This window comes from Crocuta crocuta, unplaced genomic scaffold (genome assembly GCF_008692635.1).
Source record: "Crocuta crocuta isolate KB4526 unplaced genomic scaffold, BGI_CrCroc_1.0 scaffold118, whole genome shotgun sequence".
Classification (NCBI taxonomy): Eukaryota; Metazoa; Chordata; class Mammalia; order Carnivora; family Hyaenidae; genus Crocuta; species Crocuta crocuta.
In genome coordinates, this window is record NW_027551558.1 from 7,579,337 (window position 1) to 7,602,623 (window position 23,287).

A 23,287-nucleotide genomic window follows, 5' to 3' on the forward strand; every position below is an offset into this window, starting at 1 on the left:
AGAGAATCTTAAGCAGGCTCCACATCCAACACAGAGCAGTACATGGGGCTTGATCCCCTGACCAGAGCCGAAATCAAGAGTCAGGTGCTTGATCAATTCAGCCACACAGGTGCCCCAAAATATTTAAAATATTTTTTTAACGTTTATTATTTATTTTTGAGAGAGAGACAGAGTACAAGCAGGAGAGGGACAGAGAGAGTGGGAGACATGGAATCTGAAGCGGGCTTCAGGCTCTGAGCTATCAGCACAGAGCCCAACATGGAGCTTAAACCCATGAACCATGAGATCATGACCTGAGCCGAAGTCAGACACTTAACCAACTAAGCCATCCAGGTGCCCTGTAAACAGGCAATATTTTTAAGTTTCTGTTTTGTAGTTCAAAAATGTCTGGCATAAACAATTAGATTAGTAGAGGTGCTTTTAATTGAGATAGGAAATATTACAAGAGAACTATAAAAAAGAAATATTAAAGAACTCATTTTCGGATATTTTAAGTCTAAGTAAAAATGTAAGGTAACCAGTTAAATAGATATGCTTTTATCTCAGAAGAGAAATCTAAACTAGAGATATACATTTGGGACACATCAGCATATAAATGATATCTTAAAACCATAAAATTACCTAGGGAAAATATAGAGAATGAGGAGAAGAGGATCCAGGACTGAGTAAGAAGAAGCCAAAGAAGTAGGAAGAAAACCCAGAAGTGAGTGTTATTTTTGGAGGCAAGAGAGCAAAATATTTTTAAAAGGAGACTGTAATCAATTGTCAGATACGTTTGAGAAGCAAAATAAGATGAGGATGAAAAATTATTGATTGGATTTGGCACACTGGAGGTTTTGGTTACATTGACAAAAGTGTGAATGGACTATTGGATGTGGAAGATGGAGTAGGTTGAGGAATGATTGGGAAATGAGGAAGTAGGGACAGGAGAGAATAGAAGTCTCTTAAAGCTTATGTTTTAACAGAAGCAGAAAAATGGTGTGGTAGCTTGAGTGGGACGTGAAGTTGAGAATGTTTTTTAAAGCTAGGAGATAATAGAGCTGTTATGCCAGTGGAAATGGACTCAAATATCAGGACACCTAAAACATGCAGTTTGCCTTAATGACAGTGCTCTCTGGAAAAGGGACATGACGTATTCTCAAGTATTATGTAGACCATCTTCTTGGTATATGGTGTTACTTCTGTTAGCACTGCACTGGTTGTCTGCTGGCAAGGATTTACATCTTGAGAGCTTCCCTTGTAGAGCTCTCAACAGTGTTTTTCAAACTTGGTGTATGCCTGAATCACTTGGAATGCTAATGAACATCACTGGAGGTAGGATCCTTGAAGTAAGATATGGCCAAGGCTTTTGTATCTTCACTAATTTCCTCAAGTGATTCTCAGACTTTGTTATGCATTAAAATCATTTGGGAGGGATACTTGTTAAAACATAAATTGCTCTGCCCACTCAGAATTTCTGATTCAGTAGGTCTGGTGTAGGACCTAAGAATTTATATTTCTGACAAGTTCCCAGATGATGCCAATGGTGCTGGATGAGAAACCACAGCTTGAAAACCATTATTTTATACCGTTCAGTTAGGTCTTCAACACTGACATTGGTTTGCCAGTGTTATCACAAATCGAATCAGACTTTCTGGGATGGTTTTTTTTTTTTCTTCCAGGAATTTTTATAAACCTACTTTTGAAAAATCAGAATATCAGGAGACATTTGACTCTGAAAATGACCTAATTAAATATTTATTAAGATCTTGTAGTTATCAACTTATATGCAACAGTGATTCTAGGCTAGAGGAAGGGAGGGGAAATTACAGGGAGAAAAGTCACAGTTTGTTTTGATATTCCACTCATTTTGTTCATACACCCTCTCCTCCCCCACCATACATGTAAATCTACTTTGAGAACTTGTAATATAGAGTATTCCTTTGCTGTTCTAATTTAAATGTATTAATTGTGCTTTTACATTTATGTGTTATTTAGAATTTCATGGTTCATCTTAGTTTTTAGTCACTAACAACAAAAGCCATTTTTTATTTGGGAAATGGTACTTATTTTCAGTCATTGAACATAATACAGGAGAACTTACTTTGAAAAGTATTTCAATTTGCTTGAACTGGAAAAAAATTATCTTGATTAAAACAATGCCTTTATGATTACATAGATAATTTTACCAGGCAAAATATTGCCCAGAGAGAAGAAATCAGCATTCTTGGTGCAACCCTCAATGATCTGGCTAAAGAAAAGGAATGCCTTCAAGCATGTTTGGATAAAAAATCTGAGAACATTGCATCCCTTGGAGAGAGTTTGGCAATGAAAGTATGTTCTGAGAACTGTGGTTTAAAAGAAATGTTTGAACTTGAATCTGAATAAAGTAATAGGATTTTCTCAATTTTTTTCCTAGAGAGCTGAAACTATAAAATCTGATTTTGAAATTTTTCCTGATAGTCTTAGGAACTGTGTGTTCAAATGCACTAGCTAATATTTTAAAATTGATTTTCTCTCATCAGTTTGTGATTAACATTCACTATAATAACTAATTCAAGTATCAAAATGTGAAGCATGGTAATAAAGCAGTGAAACTGACTTCTTTGTAAAAGAACATCAGAACTTATATTTTCAGGTAGCTGAAGCAGTAAACATTAAGAACATTAAAACTGCCTTTGTAACTGTGCTCAAAACTAGGAGCACATTTTTACATCATCCTCAGCCTTTGAGAATAGATCATATGTAGCTGGTAAATAAGGCTGGATGATCATCTCCATCCCACATTTTTTGTTGTTCAGACAACAATAGCAAAAGTGTTGCCAAAAAGGCAGGGAAATATTGGTTACCTTTTCTATTTAATAAACTAGTTCTGAAGACAGTTCCTAAACTGTTTTCTACAAATGATTTAAGCAAAGGCAGCATCATTAGAATAAGGTCTTTTCCCTCTCTAAGGGATCGAATTCATTCATTTATCTATCCATCCATCCAACAAACGTTAATTGACATGTACCAGGAATAATGTTGGAAACTGAGGATGAGTGTGCATGCCTTCCAAAAGCCTGTAGTATAACTGGGAGAAAGATAAATGAACATGCTATCTTGAGGGAGTGTGCTAAGTGCCATAGCGATTTGTGTACAAATGCAAATAGAGTTAGGCATAAATATATCTAATTCACCCTGGGGATTGGATTAAGGGAGAAGGAAGATCTCTAGGGAGCCTTCCAGGAAGTGATGGGGCCTGGACTGCCCTGTGATGACTAGGAATAGCCAGGACAAGATTCAGGGAAAGGGAACAATGAGAGAAAGGATGATCCAGACAGGTAAAACAGCTTCAATGAAAGCTCAGTGGCTTTCATAAGAGAATTTCAGGAAAAGGTCAGTATGAGAGCAGGGCTGGGGGGTAAAAGTTGAGATGGGATGGATAAGCAACAAATCATAGAAATACATATAATGTTGAGTTTAGACTCTATCATCATGGATATAGAGGATTACTGAAATAATGTAAATGAAATGTCACAATTAGATCTTTATTTTGAAACAAATATTCTGGTAATTGTCAGTCTGTGTAAAGGATGGGTTTACAGGAAAATGAGAGTAATGACAAGGACACTAGCTACAAGTAGAATGATAAGAATTGTGTTAGGATAGTGGCAGTATCCATGAGAGAAATAGAGCTTTTAAGAAAGATTGACAAGATGTGCTTTCTGACTTAGGGACCACATGGATAGTTCCCGTGCATAAAGTAGGAAACAGAAATATAACAGGCTTACAGAGGAAAATATTGACATGTCTTTGGGACATGGTTGAAATATTCATAGGCTCTTGGATTTTTAAGTTTAGAAAGAAAGTTGAAGTGAGGTTAACAGATTTGGGAATCATGAGCACAACTGAAATCTTGCTATCCAAATCCATGGGATAGTAAATTTATTTGCTGAAAATTCTAACTTATCTTTATGTTATGTTTATTATTATGCCTTAATAATTTTATTAATTTAATTTTATGGGGTTTTGGGTGGGTGGAGTTTGCTTCCCATTGTATTCAGACCACTTGTTGAATAGTTCAACGTGATTTTCCTTAAAAACACAAACATTTAGAAACATTATTTAGAAATTTTTGAATCATTTACCTCTGTTATATCTAATATTTCATATTTCTTCAATTTTGCTAACTATACTGACATTATTTTTTTCTTTACAAGGAATATTGAGTTGCAGGTCCATTTCAATATGGAATCTATTTCGAGAACTTCTTATAAGATCATGAATGTAAACACATCCATCCTCTGAAGGGAAAATAACTTTTTAAAACAGTGTTAGACATCCAAAAGAGGAGATGTTCTCTACAGTGATATTTCAGAGCTGAATTTACAACTACCCTTAAGTGAAAAGCAGTAATGTAACAGTCTAATCTGGAGATTACAGAAATAAATTGCTATGGAAAAAGTCTACATTATAGTGAATAAGGGGAATTTTTTTTTCTGGTAATCATAGTTTTAAAAGATGTTCTACTACTTGCTACCAATTAAAGTTAGAAAACTCAATAGCAAGTTCACATATTTTTTAATAATAAAAGACAGAACTACTTGTGTAACATTTTAGTTTGTTTCTTTTTTGTGAGTAGTTTATTACCATCCTGTTCACATTGAATTTTTAATAGTTAACTTGAGTCTTTATCTCTGGATAAGCATATTGAGGTTGTGCAAGGAATATTAATTGAAGATGATGGGATAGATTTCAACAATTTGAGAAATGGTGGTATTAAGGTCATATTAAGAGAAAAAGAGGCTAAGACAATATATTACTAGATTTTACTCAGTAATTTTGTTGTTCTTGGATGTTTTACAATGTTCTCAGAGAATCTTACTTTCAATATGGATTTCTACTGATAAAGGGAAGCCCTGTATAGACTTATAAACCATATTTAAAGCTTAATCAAGTAATGGTTTTTAAAACAATAGAAGTTCAATTAGTTTTTCAGAATTTATTTAGAAATGTATTATTATATTTTAAACCTTGTGTAAATATTCCATTTTAAGTATTTTCTCTTTATTGGCTTGTGCTTCTTAAAGAGGTTTAACTGCTTTGCTAATAGGTATTTTAACCATACCCTGATATCCATTACTGCCAGATGTGGATTCTGCTCCATTCTACTGGAAATCAGAAGGGGAAAATGGAGCTAAAAATAACCTGGAGAGGAACACATGAATAAAGGAAGATAACACACACACTCATGCAACTGTCTTCCTAAAGGAACAAGACTCATTGGGAAATACAGGGATTAGTTTATCTTGCTACTTGGTTCTAAGGATTTGAAAATTCAAAGGGCAAGATGAAATATAGTTATTTAGTGAAAGAATAACTTTATACTTTTTTTAGGTCTAATGTTAGCCCTAAGTATCTGTGTATAGTTACCTATAACCAGTTCAGGATGAATGAGAGTTTTAAAAGGAGGAGGTGTATGAGTGGTATTGATGTTGCATTAAGATCATTTCAGCCTTCACTGACTCCATTAATTCTACTCTCACCACACCCTTGAAAAGAGAGAATATCAGTAGTTTATTTTTTTATAACTTTTCTGTAGGCCTAAGGCTTGTCTCTTTATTAGCTCACACCTAAAATTATAGTATACTTTTTTAAGAAATTCAGTTGGAACAGCTTTTTGAAGATATTGTCAATGACTAATATAAATAATTTACTTGATCAAGTTATTATTCCTAAGAACTAAAATTAGTCTTATGTGATTCACATTCCTGGGTTTTATATTCCCAGTATACAACACTCCAATGCCAAACCACTGGTTTATAGACAAAAACTGGGTGCTTATGGGATCCTTGTGTGGCTGCATGACTACACAAAACATTTGAACAAAGTATTCGATATACTGATCCCATATCAGTGCATGTTAGTTTAGTCTTTAATGAACATAATCTCTTGTTTTTATCTAGTACAAATACTCAGACCAATATACTGGGATTTAGTTTTAAAGTGTAGAAAAGAAGAATAGAACATAAATGTTTAAAACCAAATGGGAATCAGAAAGGGAGGAGAAATTTTCTTTTTGTTCCTTCAGTTTTAAGAGAAATAGTTTAAAATATTTATTTAATACTTCTATTACTTTTCAAGGAAAAGACCATTTCAGGCATGAAGAATATTATTGCTGAGATGGAACAGGCATCAAGGTAAATCATTCAACAAGAATTTGAACATTTATTGGGGACCAAATACTGTGTTAGGTAGATCATAGGAGACCAGGGGCTTAGTGTCATGTATAAGGTGATAACTTTTCTTTATTTATTTATTTTGAGAGAGAGAGAGAGAGTGTGTGTGTGTGTGTGTGAGAGAGAGAGAGAGAGAGAGAGAGAGAGTGTGAGGAGATATGCGAGCTGGGGAGGGACAGAGGGAAAATCCCAAGCAGGCTCCACATTGACAATGCGTAACCTGACGCAGGGCTCCAACTCATGAACTGTGAGATCATATAATCTGAGCCAATATTAAGAGTCAGATGCCTAACTGACTGGGCCACCCAGGCACCTCAGGTTATAACTTTCTAATGTTTGAAAGGAGGCATAAGTCTGTGTATGGAAGCAAAAGAAAATATGATGTTAGCTAAGTAAAGGAATAGGAAGGACATTCAAGGTAAAAAGAATAGCAAAGAACCCCAGATCATGTTCAATAGCCTCTTGAATGACAAGTAGGTAAGTGTGCTAGAACTCAAAGTGTAAGAGAAGTGATAGAAGGAAAGGCTAAATAGGCAGAGGCTTGTGGTATAGACAAACGAGTCTTGATGTTATCTTTTAGACAATAAGAAATCATTAAAGAAAATTAAGGAGATTTTTGTGCTAGATTACTGAGGCCAAAGTGATGATGATAGATTAGGGTGGAGGGATTGGGAGACAAAGGAGTGAGGGGCTTGTTGTGAGGAGGAGAATCTAGGAGAATGCCAGGTTTCTGGCTGGGGATGAACAGTGGACATTATGAAAGTATGTGGAAACACATGATTTCTTCTAGACTTGAAGAGGCTTTGAGTCTTTCTTATAGATATGTCTAGTAAGCAGTTAGATATGAGTCTGGAGTGTTAAGAAAGGCAGAGACTAGAGATAAGATTTCAGAATCATCTGAAGATGGAGCTGGGAGTTATGGCTATGAACAGGATTTTCTTTTTTAAAAAATATTTTTAAAACATACTTATTTTTGAGAGAGGGAGAGAAAGAGTGAGCTAGAGAAAGAGGAGGGGCAGAGAGGAAGACAGAAGATCTGAAGAAGGCTCTGTATGGACAACGGAGAACCCGATGCAACGTGTGAACTCGGTTCATGAGATCACGATGTGAGTCAAAGTTGGACACTCAACCAACTGAGCCACCCAGGTGCTCTTGAATAGGATTTTCTGAGAGAAGGGTGAGAAGAATAAGGAGGCCCTGAGAACCATTAATTTTTAAGAGGGCCAAGGACTGGGCACCTGCAAAGGAGACAAAGCTATAGCAGCTAGAGGTAGAATGAAGGCTTTCTTATATTGGAATGTTAGAACTTTTGAAATAACTTAGCAAATCATTGACTATTAGGTATACTTAGCATCCTTTTTTTATAGTGAAATGTGGGAAACATAGAGAAATCCCAATGGACTGTATTTAAAATTTAAATGTGGTTAAAACATTAAACGTTTTCATGCTAACTGTCCAACTTCTGTCATAGGAGAATTTTTTATTCTGTTTTTGGTAAAATGTCTCTTATGTACTATCTGATTTGTGGAATAGACAGTCTACTGAAGCCCTAATTATGTGTGAACAAGACATTTCCAGAATGCGTCGGCAATTGGATGAAACAAATGATGAGCTGGCTCAGATTGCCAGGGAAAGAGATATCTTGGCTCATGAGAATGACAGTCTCCAAGAACAGTGTTCTAAAGCCAAACAAGAAAACCAGGTATACTAATTCCAGGAATCTTTCTTATCCAAGAAAAATTCTTGTCTTATTCTAATGCACAGTCCTCATTTCATTTTGTAGAAAACCTCAGGCTTTGGAATCAGTCTTTTTTTTTTTTTTTTACCTCTATTACATAGATTGTGCCTCATATCTTCTAAATGAAATTCTCAGACATGAAGTATTAAAGGAGAGAGAGAGAATGGTGATATAATAGATTTCTATTAAATCTTAGGGAGTACTTCTTTACTGAAGGATAAATATTTGAACAAATCAACAAAGAGAAAAACTTTCAGAAACTTATAAGAAAGGGGTAGATACATTTAGTAGACAATTATTTAAGTATGAATGTATGTATGGACTATGCCACATATTTTGGTCCTCCTTAGCACTGTGATTCTCTGTGATTTTCCTTTTATAATTATTCTCTCTGTAAGCCAATATATTTCAATTTATCTACTCTTTTCATTTACAGTATCACTATTTTAATTTGAACATTAAAAAACTCTATTTGGAAGTTATCTCCTCTTAAAATGATTCAGTCTAAATGACTCTCCAACTTGCTGACACTCTCAGTATATTTAGTCTGTATTATAGAAGTCTGTATTTTCAACTGTTAAATATTTTTAATTTACATAAACTTATAAAAGACGTGATGCTTTGTTAACTTTAAAAAATTGCCTGAGACATTAAAATATTTTGATCAAAAGTTAATGAATAATGGGATCCTGGAGTAGAAAAAGCACATTACATAAAAATGAAAGGAATTTGTGTAAAATATGCTAAAGTTAGTAATATGTCAACCAATATTGGTTCATTAATGGTGACAAATGTACCATACTGATGTAATAAGACACTGAGTATAGAGTAGATGGGGACCCTCTGTACTATTTTCACAATGTTAATGTAAATATAAAACTATTCTAAATGTTTGGTTTTTAAAAAATAATGAATAGCAGTAAAAACAAAGGTATGATTTTATAGGATCTACTTTTGTGTACTCTGTATTTATAGTTCTGTATTTGCTATAGCAAATAGGCTAAATAACTTATATTTATAAAAAAAACCTAGATTAAACACTCTCATTTTTACTACCCAGAGTTAGACATTGTTAACATACTTTTTTACTGATTTTCAAGTACTTTAAATTTTTTTGTACTATTTTTTACATGGACTTTTTAATGTAACTGGGATAAAACCACATACCACTTTATATCATGTTTTTTCTTACATGCTAAGGCAGTAGCATGGAGTACTTAAGACTCATAAGTTTGAATACTCTGGCTATGTGATCATACCATTTAACTTTTGTGAGTGTCAGTTTATATATGTAAAAATGGAGAGCAAATGAGAATATTCCTAGAGAGTACTCATTGAAATGTCTAGCATAATCACTGGACACCTATCTTGTTGCTATTATGTGCTTACTGTGACATCATAAGCACTCCCTTCCTTTGTTAAAACTTCATAAACATTTTTTTTAAAAATATTTTTATTTATTTCTAGGAGAGAGAGAGAGAGAGACAGCGTGAGCAGGGGAGGGTCGGAGAGAGAGGGAGACACAAACTGAAACAGGCTCCAGGCTCTGAGCTGGCAGTCAGCACAGAGCCCGACGCGGGGCTCGAACCCACGAACCGCGAGATCATGACCTAAGCGAAAGTCGGACGCTTAACCGACTAAGCCACCCAGGCGCCCCCATAAACATTTTTTATAATCAGAAGAAATTGGTGTTATAACAATTTACATTTGTTCAAGAGTAGTATTTTCCTTTGTTTGGGTTATAGGCCCAAGGGTAGAAGATGGATCCCTAGGTGGATCACAAGTTAGGAACCCATATCTGAGCAAATTTGGAAAACAGAAACCCTTAAAACATTTCATCCTTAATACCATAATTTTTAACAAGTTGGGATGAAGTATTTTATCCTGACTTTTTCATTAAATATAGATGAACATTTTCCTGTTATTAAAGATTACTCTAAACATTTCTCATAGACAGATACATGTTTTATGTAGCTATACCACTGTGTAGATACTGTCACTTAGTGCCATCATTCACTTAACGTGAATAGATATTGTCACCATAACAAATAATACCTTAGTGAACATTCTTTTCATTAATTTTACTATATTTAATAGTTTTAAATCAAAGCTTATGAGGTTTCTTTTTTAAATTAAAAAACTTTTCTAAGTGGACATTTTCAAATGTAGTGAATACTAGTGCATCTATCTCCCACCTTCAACAAAAAAGCAACATACTTGTCATTCCTGTTTTTATCAGTATTTAAAAATGTCTCTTGATGTAGATTGTAGATAGCAGATCACAGATTTGCTTTTGCAAATTTATGTTTATTCCAAGATACATGGAAATTCCCATTCCTTGGTTTAATAGAACAACTTTAATTCTTTGCTAATTTGATAGACAAAATAGCATTTAATTTTTTAAAAATTATTTAAATTTAGTAACATTTTAGAAGTTTAGAAAATTTAAAAAATTTTTTGATTACTTATACATTTTAATTTTTTTTGAAGTATTATCCACTTGGGCTTCCTTTTTGTGAATTGTCTTTTGGGTTCTTTGCTCATTATTATTTGGATTCTTGTGTTTCCCGTTTTATTTTTTTCCTAGTGGGGTGATGGGCCACATGTCTCATTATCCCACATCCTTACCCAGACTTACTCACATGGTGATTGTTGCAGTATTTCTAAGAGCAGCAAGCAGAAAGTCCTAAGAAATAAACAATTTTTAAGCACAAACTTTCAATTTGTATACTATTGTTTATTGTCCAATTAGCCAAAAAAATTGTGAAGGCAAGATTAGATAGAAATGTGGTTAAACACACTTCAACTCACTGGAAGGAGTTGTAAGGTTTATGGCAAAGAATGTGATATTAGAAAGCATGAAGAGCTGATGTGTTTTTGATTGTTACGAGTTTTATATATTAGGTATATTAACTTTTATTTATCATATTTACTATAAATATTTAAAATTAAGGGTGGTTTTGACATCGAGCAAGTTTTTATTTTTATTTTTTATAGTCAAATCTAGCTATCTTTTTTTTATAGGCCCTGTCTAAAAAATTGAATGATACACATAATGAACTTAACGACATAAAACAGAAGGTCCAAGATACTAATTTGGAGGTTAACAAGCTGAAGAATATATTAAAGTCTGAAGTATGTATACATTTTTTCCTCTTTGCTCATGATACCAATGAAATTTTGCTGAAGTTATTTATCATAGGGACAGCTGAATCAAGGCTTTTTAAAATACACGGAATATTTTATTATTGACAATGATGGATTAACTATATATTCAGCCATTCTAGATAAGATGAATACTTCTAATTGGCTGAGGGACAGGGGATCAGAATCAACTTGGGCTCACTTATATTTGAAAACGGTAGTTTTCAGTTACAAACCTTTGACAAAAGAGGCTCTGCCTGATTGTGTAGCAGGTCAGAATCGATTACCCTGTTGTGAGGCTATCTCTTNAACATTGGGGTACATGAGGCCATCTATTTCTTAGGACCAGAGAGGATAGCTCTGCTCTGTACTTCTGTGTTAGTGACTGTTTGACCAGACACCTGTATCAGACATCAGATGACACCAAATAAGTCTAGAGTATGTGTGGTAACCCTGGAATAAACAGAAAGTTTGACCAAGGATATTAGGTGTGCCCATTTGGTAAAATATTATCTAAAATAATATAGTTGGCTTGATTACTGTAATAGGTATAGTGTTCCCTACATACCACTCAAACTATTAATAGGAACTTTCCACCCCCAAACTGTTTTTCTTGTTGTATTTAACATCTCATTTAATATCAGTTTACAAACATTTCTTGAACATTCATTTTTAGTGTGTATAAGACTGTTTAAGACTTTGAGAGAGAAAAGATTCTGAGGATTCCTAAATTGCAAGTTAGGGAGTAAGGCTGCAGCCTTACATTGGAAAAGCAGGTAGTTTCTTACATGTCTTGATCTTAAGGTGCCAGCAATGTAATACTATAATTGAATGGAAGCTTCAAAGTCAGATAGGTCTGACCCCCTTCTCACTCATAACATGAATTTATGTGGGCTACTCGATTGTGTCTTAAGTGTCCTATTGGTAATTGGGAAGAAGGCCCTAGTATGTAAGATAGACCTAGCACAGTGAACTATTTAAGTATATTCTGGAATAAAACACTATACATTAATGAATATCTAAACATTTAATGTAGTAAGATTTCAGTCAGTGTTAGACACTTCCCTTTTTCTCCCTAACCTGTCACACTATCTGGAATTCCACCATTAGGGATTGGGGAGTTTAGATTGTGGAACTGTATTTTCAGACATCACACATCAGGCTTCTCTCAGCTGGTAGTGTCCTACTCTGAGTTCTTTTATGAGATTTCATTTCACAACAAAACTGGAAGGATCCTGGTAGCCCCTTGAGAGAACAAACCACAGGTCCATTAAGAATTGTTGAGCACTTGATTCATTCACTCACTCATTCAGCACGTAGCATGCTAGGTGCCAGAGATGAAAACCAGGAAACAGAATGGCACACCAGGCAGTGGGGACAGCCTGAACAAAGGTATAAGGGGAAAAAAAGTAGGTTCTGTAGCTAGAGAGGAGGGTATAGGTAGGTGATAATACAGAGGTAAAAGGACTTGTTTGAACTCTATTTTCAGGAAGCTTTTGTTACAACATGAACCCAGAAGTCTTTTGAATTGCCTTTTAGAAAGATCATTCGGGCGATTTGGGGAGGAATAAATCAGAAGGATAACAAAATCAGAAAGAGGAAGATCACTTAGGGGAGGCTGTATTCATAATTCAGTCAAGTAGCACAAAGGCAGCAAGTTTTGCTTTGAAGTATTGTAATGAGCCCAGTGGTGGACCAGAGGTGGAGGATACTGAAGTGGGGGCAGCACCAGAAAGAGGTAAACAGATCCTGAAAGGGAATTGGAGAATACCAAAGAATAGTTCCACTTTTAAAAAAATTTTGAATCCAAGTTAGTTAACATACAGTGTAGTCTTGACTTCAGGTGTAGAACCCAGTGATTCCTCTCTTACATATGACAGTGCTTATCCCCAAAAGTGCCCTCCTTAATGCCTATCACCCATTTAATGCATCTCCCCACCAACCTCCCGTCCAGCAACCCTCAGCCTGTTCTCTGTCCTTAAGAGTCTCTTATGGCTTGCCTCCCTCTCTGTTTTTACTTATTTTCTCTTCCCTTTCTCTATGTTCATCTGTTGTGTTTCTCACATATGAGTGAAGTCATATGATATCTGTCTTTCTCTTATTTCACTTAGCATAAAATACACTCTATTTCTATCCACATTGTTGCAAATGGCAAGATTTCATTCTTTAAAAATTTTTTAAACACTTATTTATTTTTGAGAGACAAAGAGAGACAGAACATGAGCAAGGGAGGGATCAGATACAGAATTCAAAGCAGGCTCCTGGCTCTGAGCTGTCAGCACAGAGCCTGATGTGGGGCTCAAACCCACAAACCATGAGATCATGACCTGAACCAAAGTCCAATGCTTAACCGAGTGAGCCACCCAGGTGCCCCAAGATTTCATTCTTTTTCATTGCTGAATAGTATTCCAGTGTGTGTGTGTGTGTGTGTGTGTGTGTGTGTGTGTACATACCACATGTTATCAATTCATCAGTTGATGGGCATTTGGGCTCTTTCCATAATTTGGCTATTATTGATAGTGCCATTATAAACATGGGTGCACGTGCCCCTTTGAGTCAGCATTTTTTTATCCGTTGGATAAATACCTAGACGTGCAATTGCTGAGTCATACAGTAGTTCTATTTTTAATTTTCTGAGGAACCTTCATATTGTTTTCTAGAGTGGCTGCACCAGTTTGCATTCCCAGCAGTACAAAAGGGTTCCTCTTTCTCTGCATTCTCACTGGCATCTCTTATTTCCTGAGTTGTTCATTTTAGCCATTTTGACAGGTGTGAGGTGATATCTCATTGTGCTTTTTGTTTATGTGGCCTATCTTGGGTTCCACACCGCTCTGGCTGCTTTTTGTGGTTATAAAAAAAGGGAAAATATGGTTTCCGGTTACCCAGAGGGAGGTACACCAGGAATTTGGTGACCAGGAGTGACACATTTATGTCATTCTTTTTTACTGCTTAAGCTTTAAACCATGTGTTACCTGGGTTTCACGAAACTACATTTAATATAAAAAATAGTTCGTATTTGAGAAAACTTAATGTAGTATAAAAAATGGTTTCTATCTTCGAGGAATTTAGAGTGTTATTGAGAAGACTGGACATCCACACCCAACAGCATAAAGCTCTAAGGCATTGTTAAGAGAATAGCATAGACAGTGAGTGCCACAGAAAGTTAAAGATGGTGAAGATTGATGGAGTAAAATTCAGTTTATATATACTGTACCATGTGTCTCCCAGGTACATACTATGTGCACAGCTGGATTTTTTTGGTACAGTAATGGGAGACACATCAAATTCCTACCTACAGACACATTGAGAATATCTGAATCTTGAATGCATGTTAACAGACTTGGCAAGTTGGTTCTATATTAGTTATAGGTAACCAAACCACAAGGTGGCGATATTAATTGAATCTTTAACCAATCTCATGGTTAATCATATTTGTGAAAACTAACTCTTGAGTTGAAAGCTTTCTTAGGGTGAGACATCATGTATTATAATTTGATCGCTTTATGGTTCTGATAGAAATTCACCAGCTATTAATGGGTATTATTAATGAGAGAGAAGTCTGGTACCTTTTAAATAATAACCAAAATTATAAATGACTTTCTAAGAATGAGTTAGCCAAATCATATTACTAAAATATGTATTTAAAAATAGCCTCATAGTGATTACTCAATATAGCATACTTCTTGTGGAGTTGATTCTATTCTTTTAGAAATAAGATCCCACTTTTTAATCAATTTGTCATGATAGTGGTTTGGGGCACATGGATGGCTCAGTTCAGTTAAGCATCCAACTCTTGATTTCAGCTGGGGTTGTGATATATCACTTCAGGGGTTCAACCCCTGCATCAGACTCCACATTAACAGTGCAGAGCCTACTTGGGATTCTCTCTCTCCCTCTCTTTCTGCCTCTCCCTTGAGTGCACATGCACGCTGTCTCTCTCAAAATAAATAAACTTACAAAAATTTAAAAGTTTGAAAAATGTGGTTCTATATTGTATGCCCAATATGACTGTATGTTTATGAATAGTGTTTGTTGGCAGAGGTTTGTTGTTTTACTTCTTAGCAATTTTAGGCAAGTTACTAAAATAGTATGCAAAAGGGGTGCCTGGGTGGCTCAGTTGGTTAAGCATCTGACTTTGGCTCAGGTCATGATCTCACAGTTCGTGGGTTTGAGCCCTGTGTCAGGCTCTGTGCTGACAGCTAGCTTACAGCTTGGAGTCTGTTTCGGATTCTGTGTGTCCCTCTCTCTCTGACCCTCCCCTGTTCACGCTGTCTCTCTCTCTCTGAGAAGTAAAACATTAAAAAATTTTTTTACAATAGTAAGCAAAAGTGAATCATAAATCATAGAACAGTCCATGATGGAGAAGATTAAGACTGAGGTTATGAATGAAAGGCAGGAACTAGACAGGAAATGTGCCAAACCAACAGAATTATCGGTGGCTGATGCTTAAGATTTGTAAGCAGTCAGAAGTTCTGTAGCCAGTACAACCTAGTAAAGCAGCCAGAACAAAGGAATACACAGATACAGAAGGTTGGCCACGGCACGAACTCAAAAATCAGAGTATCATGTAGTCAGTAAACATATATATAGGGAGAGAAAGTAATGAAAGATTTTGTTTGAACAGAAGTAAATATAGGGACGTATTCATCCTGGTTCTGAAGACAAGAGTAAACAACTTGACTTTACTCAATGGGTGAGTGTGACTCAGGAGGCAGAGCAGATCCTGGTCCCATTCCCTTTTGTTGATTACAGGGTGTCCAATTTTCTAAATTGAGAGTTTAGATAGGATTTCTTGACGTTATGTTACAAATGGTTCTGTAGCAAATAAATTTCCAGTGACCTGGCAAATAATGTTTAATTTGCATCATATGTTGACCATTTTACATCTTTTAAAGTAATTCCTAAGATTTGCTTTTTAGGAATCTGAGAACCGGCAAATTATGGACCAACTCCGAAAAGCCAATGAAGATGCTGAAAACTGGGAAAATAAGGCCCGTCAAGCAGAGGCAGATAACAATACGCTCAAATTAGAACTTATTACTGCAGAGGCAGAGGGCAACAGATTAAAAGAAAAAGTAGATTCTCTCAACAGAGAGGTCGAGCAGGTAAGTTTGGGAAAATATATTTGTGGGACATCCTACATCATATTTAAGAGTTTTGTTTGGCATTCCATAAATTAAATATAGAAACAAACACTTAAATTATTTAAATATACTATGAATTGTAGTCTAACTGCTTCCCAACACCCACTCTCGTTTTTCCCTAATCCATTATCTACCCTACAACTAGAATAATCCTTAGTGTTTTTTAAAGTTAGGAACTACTTCAAACATACCAAAAAAGTGCAAAAAAAAAAAAAAAGTAATATAAATAACACATGTTTACACATCTCCCTGATTGAAGGATTTCCACTGTTGCTTCAAGTTTCTCTTTATGTAAAGAAACAAAATGGGGCACCTGGGTGGCTCAGTTGGTTGGGCGTCTGATTTCGGCTGAGGTCATGGTCTCACACACAGCTTGTGAGTTCGAGTCCTGTATCAGGCCCTGTTCTCACAGCTCAGAGCCTGGAGTTTGCTGTGGATTCTGTGTCTCCCTCTCTCTCTGCCCCTCCCCTGCTCATGCTCTGTCTCTCTCCTTCAAAAATAAATAAACATTAAAAAAAAAGAAACAAAATATTACAGATACAACTCCTCATCCTTTTCCCTGGCCCCTCCCTAATGACTGGTGTGAATAACTTTCATGTCAGTTGTATAACTCTTTTGCATATTATTATGCTTTATCTACGTATCTATCACCCACAAATGATGTATAATGTTGTTTTTTGTGCTTAAGGTTTTAAGTGATACTCTAGATATCCATTTGTAATTTTCCTTTTTTGCTCAATATTATAATTTTGAAATTTATCTATTTTGATAAAGTATACATCTAAACAGTTGTGTCTATAGTCATTGTATAAATATTTTCTTTTAAAACTTCATCTCCATATTAAAGGAAATTTAATTGTCTTCACTTTTTCAGTAGTAAAATGCTGCAACAAACATTCTTTTATGTTTCTCCTTGGGTATATATTTTTCTGGGTTTATGACTAGAAGTGGAAAAACTGGGAAGGTTTAACTCTTTGAAGTATTGCCATATTGCTCTCTAAAGTTTTACCATTTCATCAGAAATCATGGAGTTGTTACTTTCTCAAGTACTAACCAATACTTGATATTATCAGACTTTTAAATTTTGTCTATACTTCTTGTTTTGTTTCCTTGATTACAAGTGAAATTGAGAATTTTTTCATGTTTCTTGGCCATTCAGAATTCCTCCTCTATAAATTTTCTCTGAATGAATTTTTTAAACTTTGCTCATTTTTCTGTTGGGTTATTTATCTTTTTCATATTGACTTATCAGAATTATCTATATATGGTAATATTCATTTTAAAGATATTATAGTTTGGGTGCCTCGGTGGCTTAGTTAAGAGTCTGACTCTTGATTTCGACTCAGGTCATGATCTCATGATTTGAGTTTGAGCCCCACATAGGGTTTCGTGCTGACAGTGCAGAGCCTGCTTGGGATTCTCTCTCTCTCCCTTTCTCTGTCCCTCCCCACCTTNTTATAAACAGAAGGTTTAAATTCTGATGATGTCAGAATTATTGTCAGTCTTTCCCCATATGGTTTTTGTTGATATGTCTTCCTTAAGAAATCCTTTATTATTCCAAGACTAGAAAGATATTCTCTTATATTTATTTTAAAAGTTCTTTTAAATTCTAAAAGTATGTGAAATTTTGCCCTTTACATTTAGATATTTAATCCACTTGAGATTGAGTATATGGTTTGATATAGAGATTAGTTTTTTATTTTTGTACATGGATATCCACCATCCTTTCTTCACTGAATTATGAGTCTACTTTGTCATAAAAATGTTTCCATTTTTTTTTTTTTACAAATAGTTTATTGNTTCCATTTGTTCTGCTCCATTCCTAACTTTATCTGCTTGCCAATAATAAACTCTTGGAGCTTCTATAGTTTTATGTTAAGTCTTAATATCTGGGATTAATGTTCCTCCAAATGAATTTGGCTGTCGTTTGTCCTTATTGAACTCTCTCAAATAAATTATAAAATAAATTTATCACATTCTGTAATTTAACATCTTTCTTCTTTTTATGAATTTAAGGCTAGAAATTTCTTTCTAAATAGTTCTTTGGCTGCATCCCACAAGTTTTGAGGTAATGCTTTTATTGCCATTCGTTTAAAAGATCACGTAGTTCAATACTGATTTATTTATGTTAATTATGATTTATTTTTCATCACTGAAGTTATTTTTTTTCAAAATTTTTAACCACTTAGTTTATTTTCTTTTTTCAAAGTTTTTATTTAAATTGCAGTAGTTAACATATATTTTAATATTTGTTTCAGGTGTACAATATAGTGATTCAAAACTTCCATACAACACTCAGTGCTTTATCACAAGTGCCCTCCTTAATCCCCGATCCCCATTCACCTCCCCTATGGTAACCATCAGTTTGTTCTCTATAGTCAAGAGTCTGTTCCTTGGTTTGCCTCCCTGTCTCGTTTTTTCCCCTTTGCTCATTATTTTGTTTCTTAAATTCCACATATGAGTGAAATCATGTCATATGTCCTTCTCTGACTGACTTATTTCACTTAGCATAATACTCTCTAGCTCCATCCATGTTGTTGCAAATGGCAACATTTCATTCTTTTTGATGGCTGAGTAATGTTTCGCTGTGTATGTATACCACAGCTTTTATCCATTCATTGGCTGATAGACAAGTGGACTGTTTCCATAATTTGGCTATTGTAATTAATGCTCCTATAAACACTGGGGTACATGTATCCCTTTGCATTAGTATTTTATATTCTTTGGGTAAATACCCAGTAGTGCAATTGCTAGATCATAGGATAGTTCTATTTTTAATATTTTGAGGACCTGCCATATATTTTCCAGAGTACCTGCACCAGTTTGCATTCCCACCAACAGTGCAGGACGGGTTCCCCTTTCTCCACATCCTCAGCAACATCTACTGTTGCTTGTGTTTTTTATTTTAGCCATTCTGGCAGGAGTGAGGTAATATTTCACTGTAGTCTTGATTTGTATTTCTCTGAGGATGAGTGATGTTTAGCATTGTTTCATGTGTCTGTTGGCCATCTGGATGTCTTCTTTGGACAAGTGTCTATTCATGTCTTCTATCCATTTTTTAATTGGATTATTCATATTTTGGGTTTTGAGTTTGATGAGTTCTTTGTAGATTTTGGATACTAACCCTTTATCATTTATCATTTGTCATTTGCAAATATCTTCTCCTGTTCCATAGGTTGCCTTTTAGTTTTGTTGATTATTTCCTTTGCTGTGCAGAAGCTTTTTATTTTGATGAAGTCCCAATAAATTTTTTTTTTTTTGCTTTTGTTTCCCTTGTCTCAGGAGACATATCTAGAAAGAAGTTGCCACAGCTGTTGTCAAAGAGGTTACTGTCTGTATACTCCTCTAGGATTTTGATGGTTTTGGGTCTCACAGTTAGGTCTTTAATCCATTTTGAATTTATTTTTGTGTTTGGTGTAAGAGATTGGCCCAGTTTCATTCTTTTGCATGTTGCTCTCCAGTCTTCCCAACACCATTTGTTGAAGAGACTATCTTTTCCCATTAGACATTCTTTCCTGCTTTGTTGAAGATTAATTGGCCATTTAGTTGTGGGTTTATTTCTGGGTTTTGTATTCTTTTCCATTGTTCTATGTGTCTATTTTTGTGCCAGTACCATGCTGTTTTGATCACTACAGCTCTGTAGTATAATTTGCAATTTGGAACTGTGATACCTCCAGCTTTGCTTTTCTTTTTCAGGGTTGCTTTGGCTATTCAAGTCTTTGTGATTCCATACAAATTTTAGGAATGTTTGTTCTTGGTCTGTGAAAAATGCTATTGGTATTTTGATAGGGATTGCATTTTATCTGTACATTACTTTGGGTAGTAGAGACATTATAACAATATTTGTTCTTTCAGCCTATGAACATGGAATGTCCTTCCATTTCTTTGTGTCTTCAATTTCTTTCATCAGTGTTTTATAGTTTTCAAAGTACAGGTCTTTCACCTCTTTGGTAGGTTTATTCCTAGGTACCTTGTGGTTTTTGGTGCAATTGACAATGGGATTGATTCCTTAATTTCTTGTTCTGCTGCTTCATTTTTTTTTTTAAGGTTTTTTTTATTTATTTCTAGAGAGAGAGAGAGCGTGAGCAGGGGAGGGTCAGAGAGAGAGGGAGTCACAGACTGAAACAGGCTCCAGGCTCTGAGCTGGCAGTCAGCACAGAGCCCGACGCGGGGCTCGAACCCACGAACCGTGAGATCATGACCTAAGCGAAAGTCGGACGCTTAACCGACTAAGCCACCCAGGCGCCCCTTGTTCTGCTGCTTCATTATTGGTGTATAGAAATGTAACAAATTTCTGTACATTGATTTTATATCCTGCAACTTTACTTAATTTGTGTATCAGTTCTAGCAGTTGTTGGACCCTTTGGATTTTCTATATAGAATATCATCTCATTTCATCTGAAAATAGTGAAAGTTTTACACCCTACTTGCCGATTTGGATGCCTTTTATTTCTTTTTGTTTTCTGATTGCTGTGACTAGGACTTATAGTACTAGTGGTACTAGCACTAGTACAGTGGTGAGAGTGAACATCCTTGTCTTGTTCCTGACTGTAGAGGAAGAACTTTTCCCCATTGATGATGATATTATCTGTGGGCCTTTCATATATGGCCTTTATTATGTTGAGGTATGTTCCCTCTAAACCTATTTTATTGAGGGTTTTTATCATGAATGATGTTGTACTTTGTCAAATGCTTTTTCTGCATTTATTGAAATGATTGCATGGATCTTATGCTTTCTTTTATCAATGTGGTACATCACACTGATTGATTTGTGAATATTGAACTAACCTCACAACCTAGGAATAAATCCCACTTGATGGCAGTGAAATGATTTTTTTAATGTATTCTTGAATTCAGTTTTGCTAGCTTTTATTGAGAATGTCTGCATCCCTGTTGATCAGGGATATTAGCGTATAGTTTTCTTTTTAACGGAGTCTTTATCTATTTTCGGTATCAAGGTAATGCTGGCCTCATAGAATGAATTTGGAAGTTTTCCTTCCTTCTTTATGTTTTGGAATAGTTTGAGGAGAATAGCTATTAAGTCTTCTTTAAATGTTTCGTAGAATTTGCCTGTGAAGCCTTCTGGCCCTGGACTTTTGTTTGTTGGGGTTTCTTTTTTTCTTTTTGACTACTGATTCAATTTCTTTGCTGTTTATTAGTGTGTTCAACTTTTTTCTCTCTTCCTGTTTCAGTTTTGGTAGTTTATATGTTTCTAGGAATTTATCTACTTCTTCCAGTTTGTCCAGTTTGTCCAGTTTGTTTGCATATAATTTTTCATAGTATTCTCTTGTAATTGTTTGCATTTCTGTGGTTTTGGTTGTTATTTCTCCTCTCTCATTCATGATTTTATTTGTTTGGATCCTTTCTCTTTTGTTTTTGGTAAGTCTGGCTATAGGTTTTTCAATTTTATGAATTTTTACAAAGGGTCAGGTCCTAGTTTCATTGATATGTTCTATTGTTTTTTTAGTTTCTGTATTCTTTATCTCTCCTCTGATCTTTATTATTTTCTTCCTTCTGCTGGATTAGGCTTCATTTGTTCTTTTTCTAGCTCCTTTAGGTGTAAGATGAGATTGGGTATTTGAGGTTTTTCATGCTTCATGAGTTGGCCTGTATTTCTATATACTTCCCTCTTAGGACCATTTTTGCTACATCCCAAAGGTTTTTGACCATTGTGTTTTCATTTTCATTTGTTTTCATGTATTTTTAAATTTCTTCTTTCATTTCATGGTTAACCCATTCATTGTTTAGTATCATGTTATCTAACCTCAATGTATTTGTGGCCTTTTCAAATTTTTTCTTACGATTGACTTCTAGTTTCATAGCAGTATGGTCAGAAAAGGTGCATGGTATGATTTCAGTCTTTTTGTAATTGTTGAGGCCTGTTTTGTGACCTAAATATGTGATCTATTCTGGAGAATGTTCCATGTGCACTTGAAAAGAGTAAATATTCTGCTGTTTTAGGATGGACTGTTCTGAATATATGTTAAGTCCATCTGGTCCAGTGTGTCATTCAAAGTCATTGTTTTCATGTTTATTATCTGTTTAGATGATCTGTCCATTGATATAAGTGGGGTGGTAAAGTCCCCTACTATTTTAATATTATCAATTAGTTCCTTTTACATTTGTTATTGTTTCATATATTTGGGTGCTCTCATGTTGAGTGTATAAATTTTTACAATTGTCATATCTTCTTAGATTGTCCCCTTTATGATTATATAATGCCCTTCTTTGTCTCTGTTATAGTCTTTGTTTTAAAGTGTAGCTCTCTGATATACATGTATTGCTCTCTGGCTTTCCTTTGACATTCGTTTGCATGATAAATGTTTCTCCATCCCCTCACTTTCAATCTACAGTGTCTTTAGGTCTAAACTGAGTCTTTTGTAAATAGCATACAGATAGATCTTGATTTTCTTATCCATTCTGATACTCTATGTCTTATGATTGGAGTGTTTAGTCCGTTTATATTAAAAGTAATTATGATTCCTGAAGCTATTTTTAAAATTTCCAATGCATGGGGGACTTGAGGTTATTATTCTGTTTTTATATCTAGTTTTGTTGTATATTATGAAATAATATGGCTTATATGATATTAACTCTTTGGTATCTGTTAAGGCTTGCTTAGTGGCAGTATACACAATATTTGATAATACTCCAAATAAACTTGAAAAGCATGTGTATTTACTTATTTGGGGGGCATATGCATATTATATATATTTATATGTCATATATTTATATATACATGTGATTAGGCTTGTTTACAGTGTCATTCAATTCTTAAATACCCTTGCCAAATTTGTATTTTTGATTTTTAGTTACTGAAAGAAATGTCTTAAGATCCTCCTCTATAATTGTGGGTTTGTCTATTTTTCTCTAAATTATTTTCTCAGTTTTTGCTGTATTTTCAAGACTGCTATTAGTGCAGCATTTTATATATTAGGATAAAAATATAAATGTGTAATGAGTCACCTGAATAACTCTTTAATGTGTGTTTTATGTATTAATGTAGCTATCTAGTTTGTTTATTGTTCATGAACTGCTAGATACCTAATTTTTAACCATCT

General features: G+C 34.8%; 1 protein-coding gene across 4 annotated transcripts in view; it reads left to right on the forward strand.

Moving 5' to 3' along the window:
- The window catches only part of TSGA10 (testis specific 10), a 180,452-nt gene that overhangs the window by 58,227 nt on the left and 98,938 nt on the right, over positions 1–23,287 (forward strand). For all 4 annotated transcript variants that reach the window (XM_077749265.1, XM_077749263.1, XM_077749266.1 and 1 more), the window contains 5 exons: positions 2,159–2,313; positions 6,106–6,161; positions 7,734–7,902; positions 10,963–11,073; positions 16,002–16,187. In XM_077749265.1, coding sequence (XP_077605391.1) covers positions 2,159–2,313; positions 6,106–6,161; positions 7,734–7,902; positions 10,963–11,073; positions 16,002–16,187 — 677 coding nt within the window. The remainder of the gene's footprint in view (positions 1–2,158; positions 2,314–6,105; positions 6,162–7,733; positions 7,903–10,962; positions 11,074–16,001; positions 16,188–23,287) is intronic.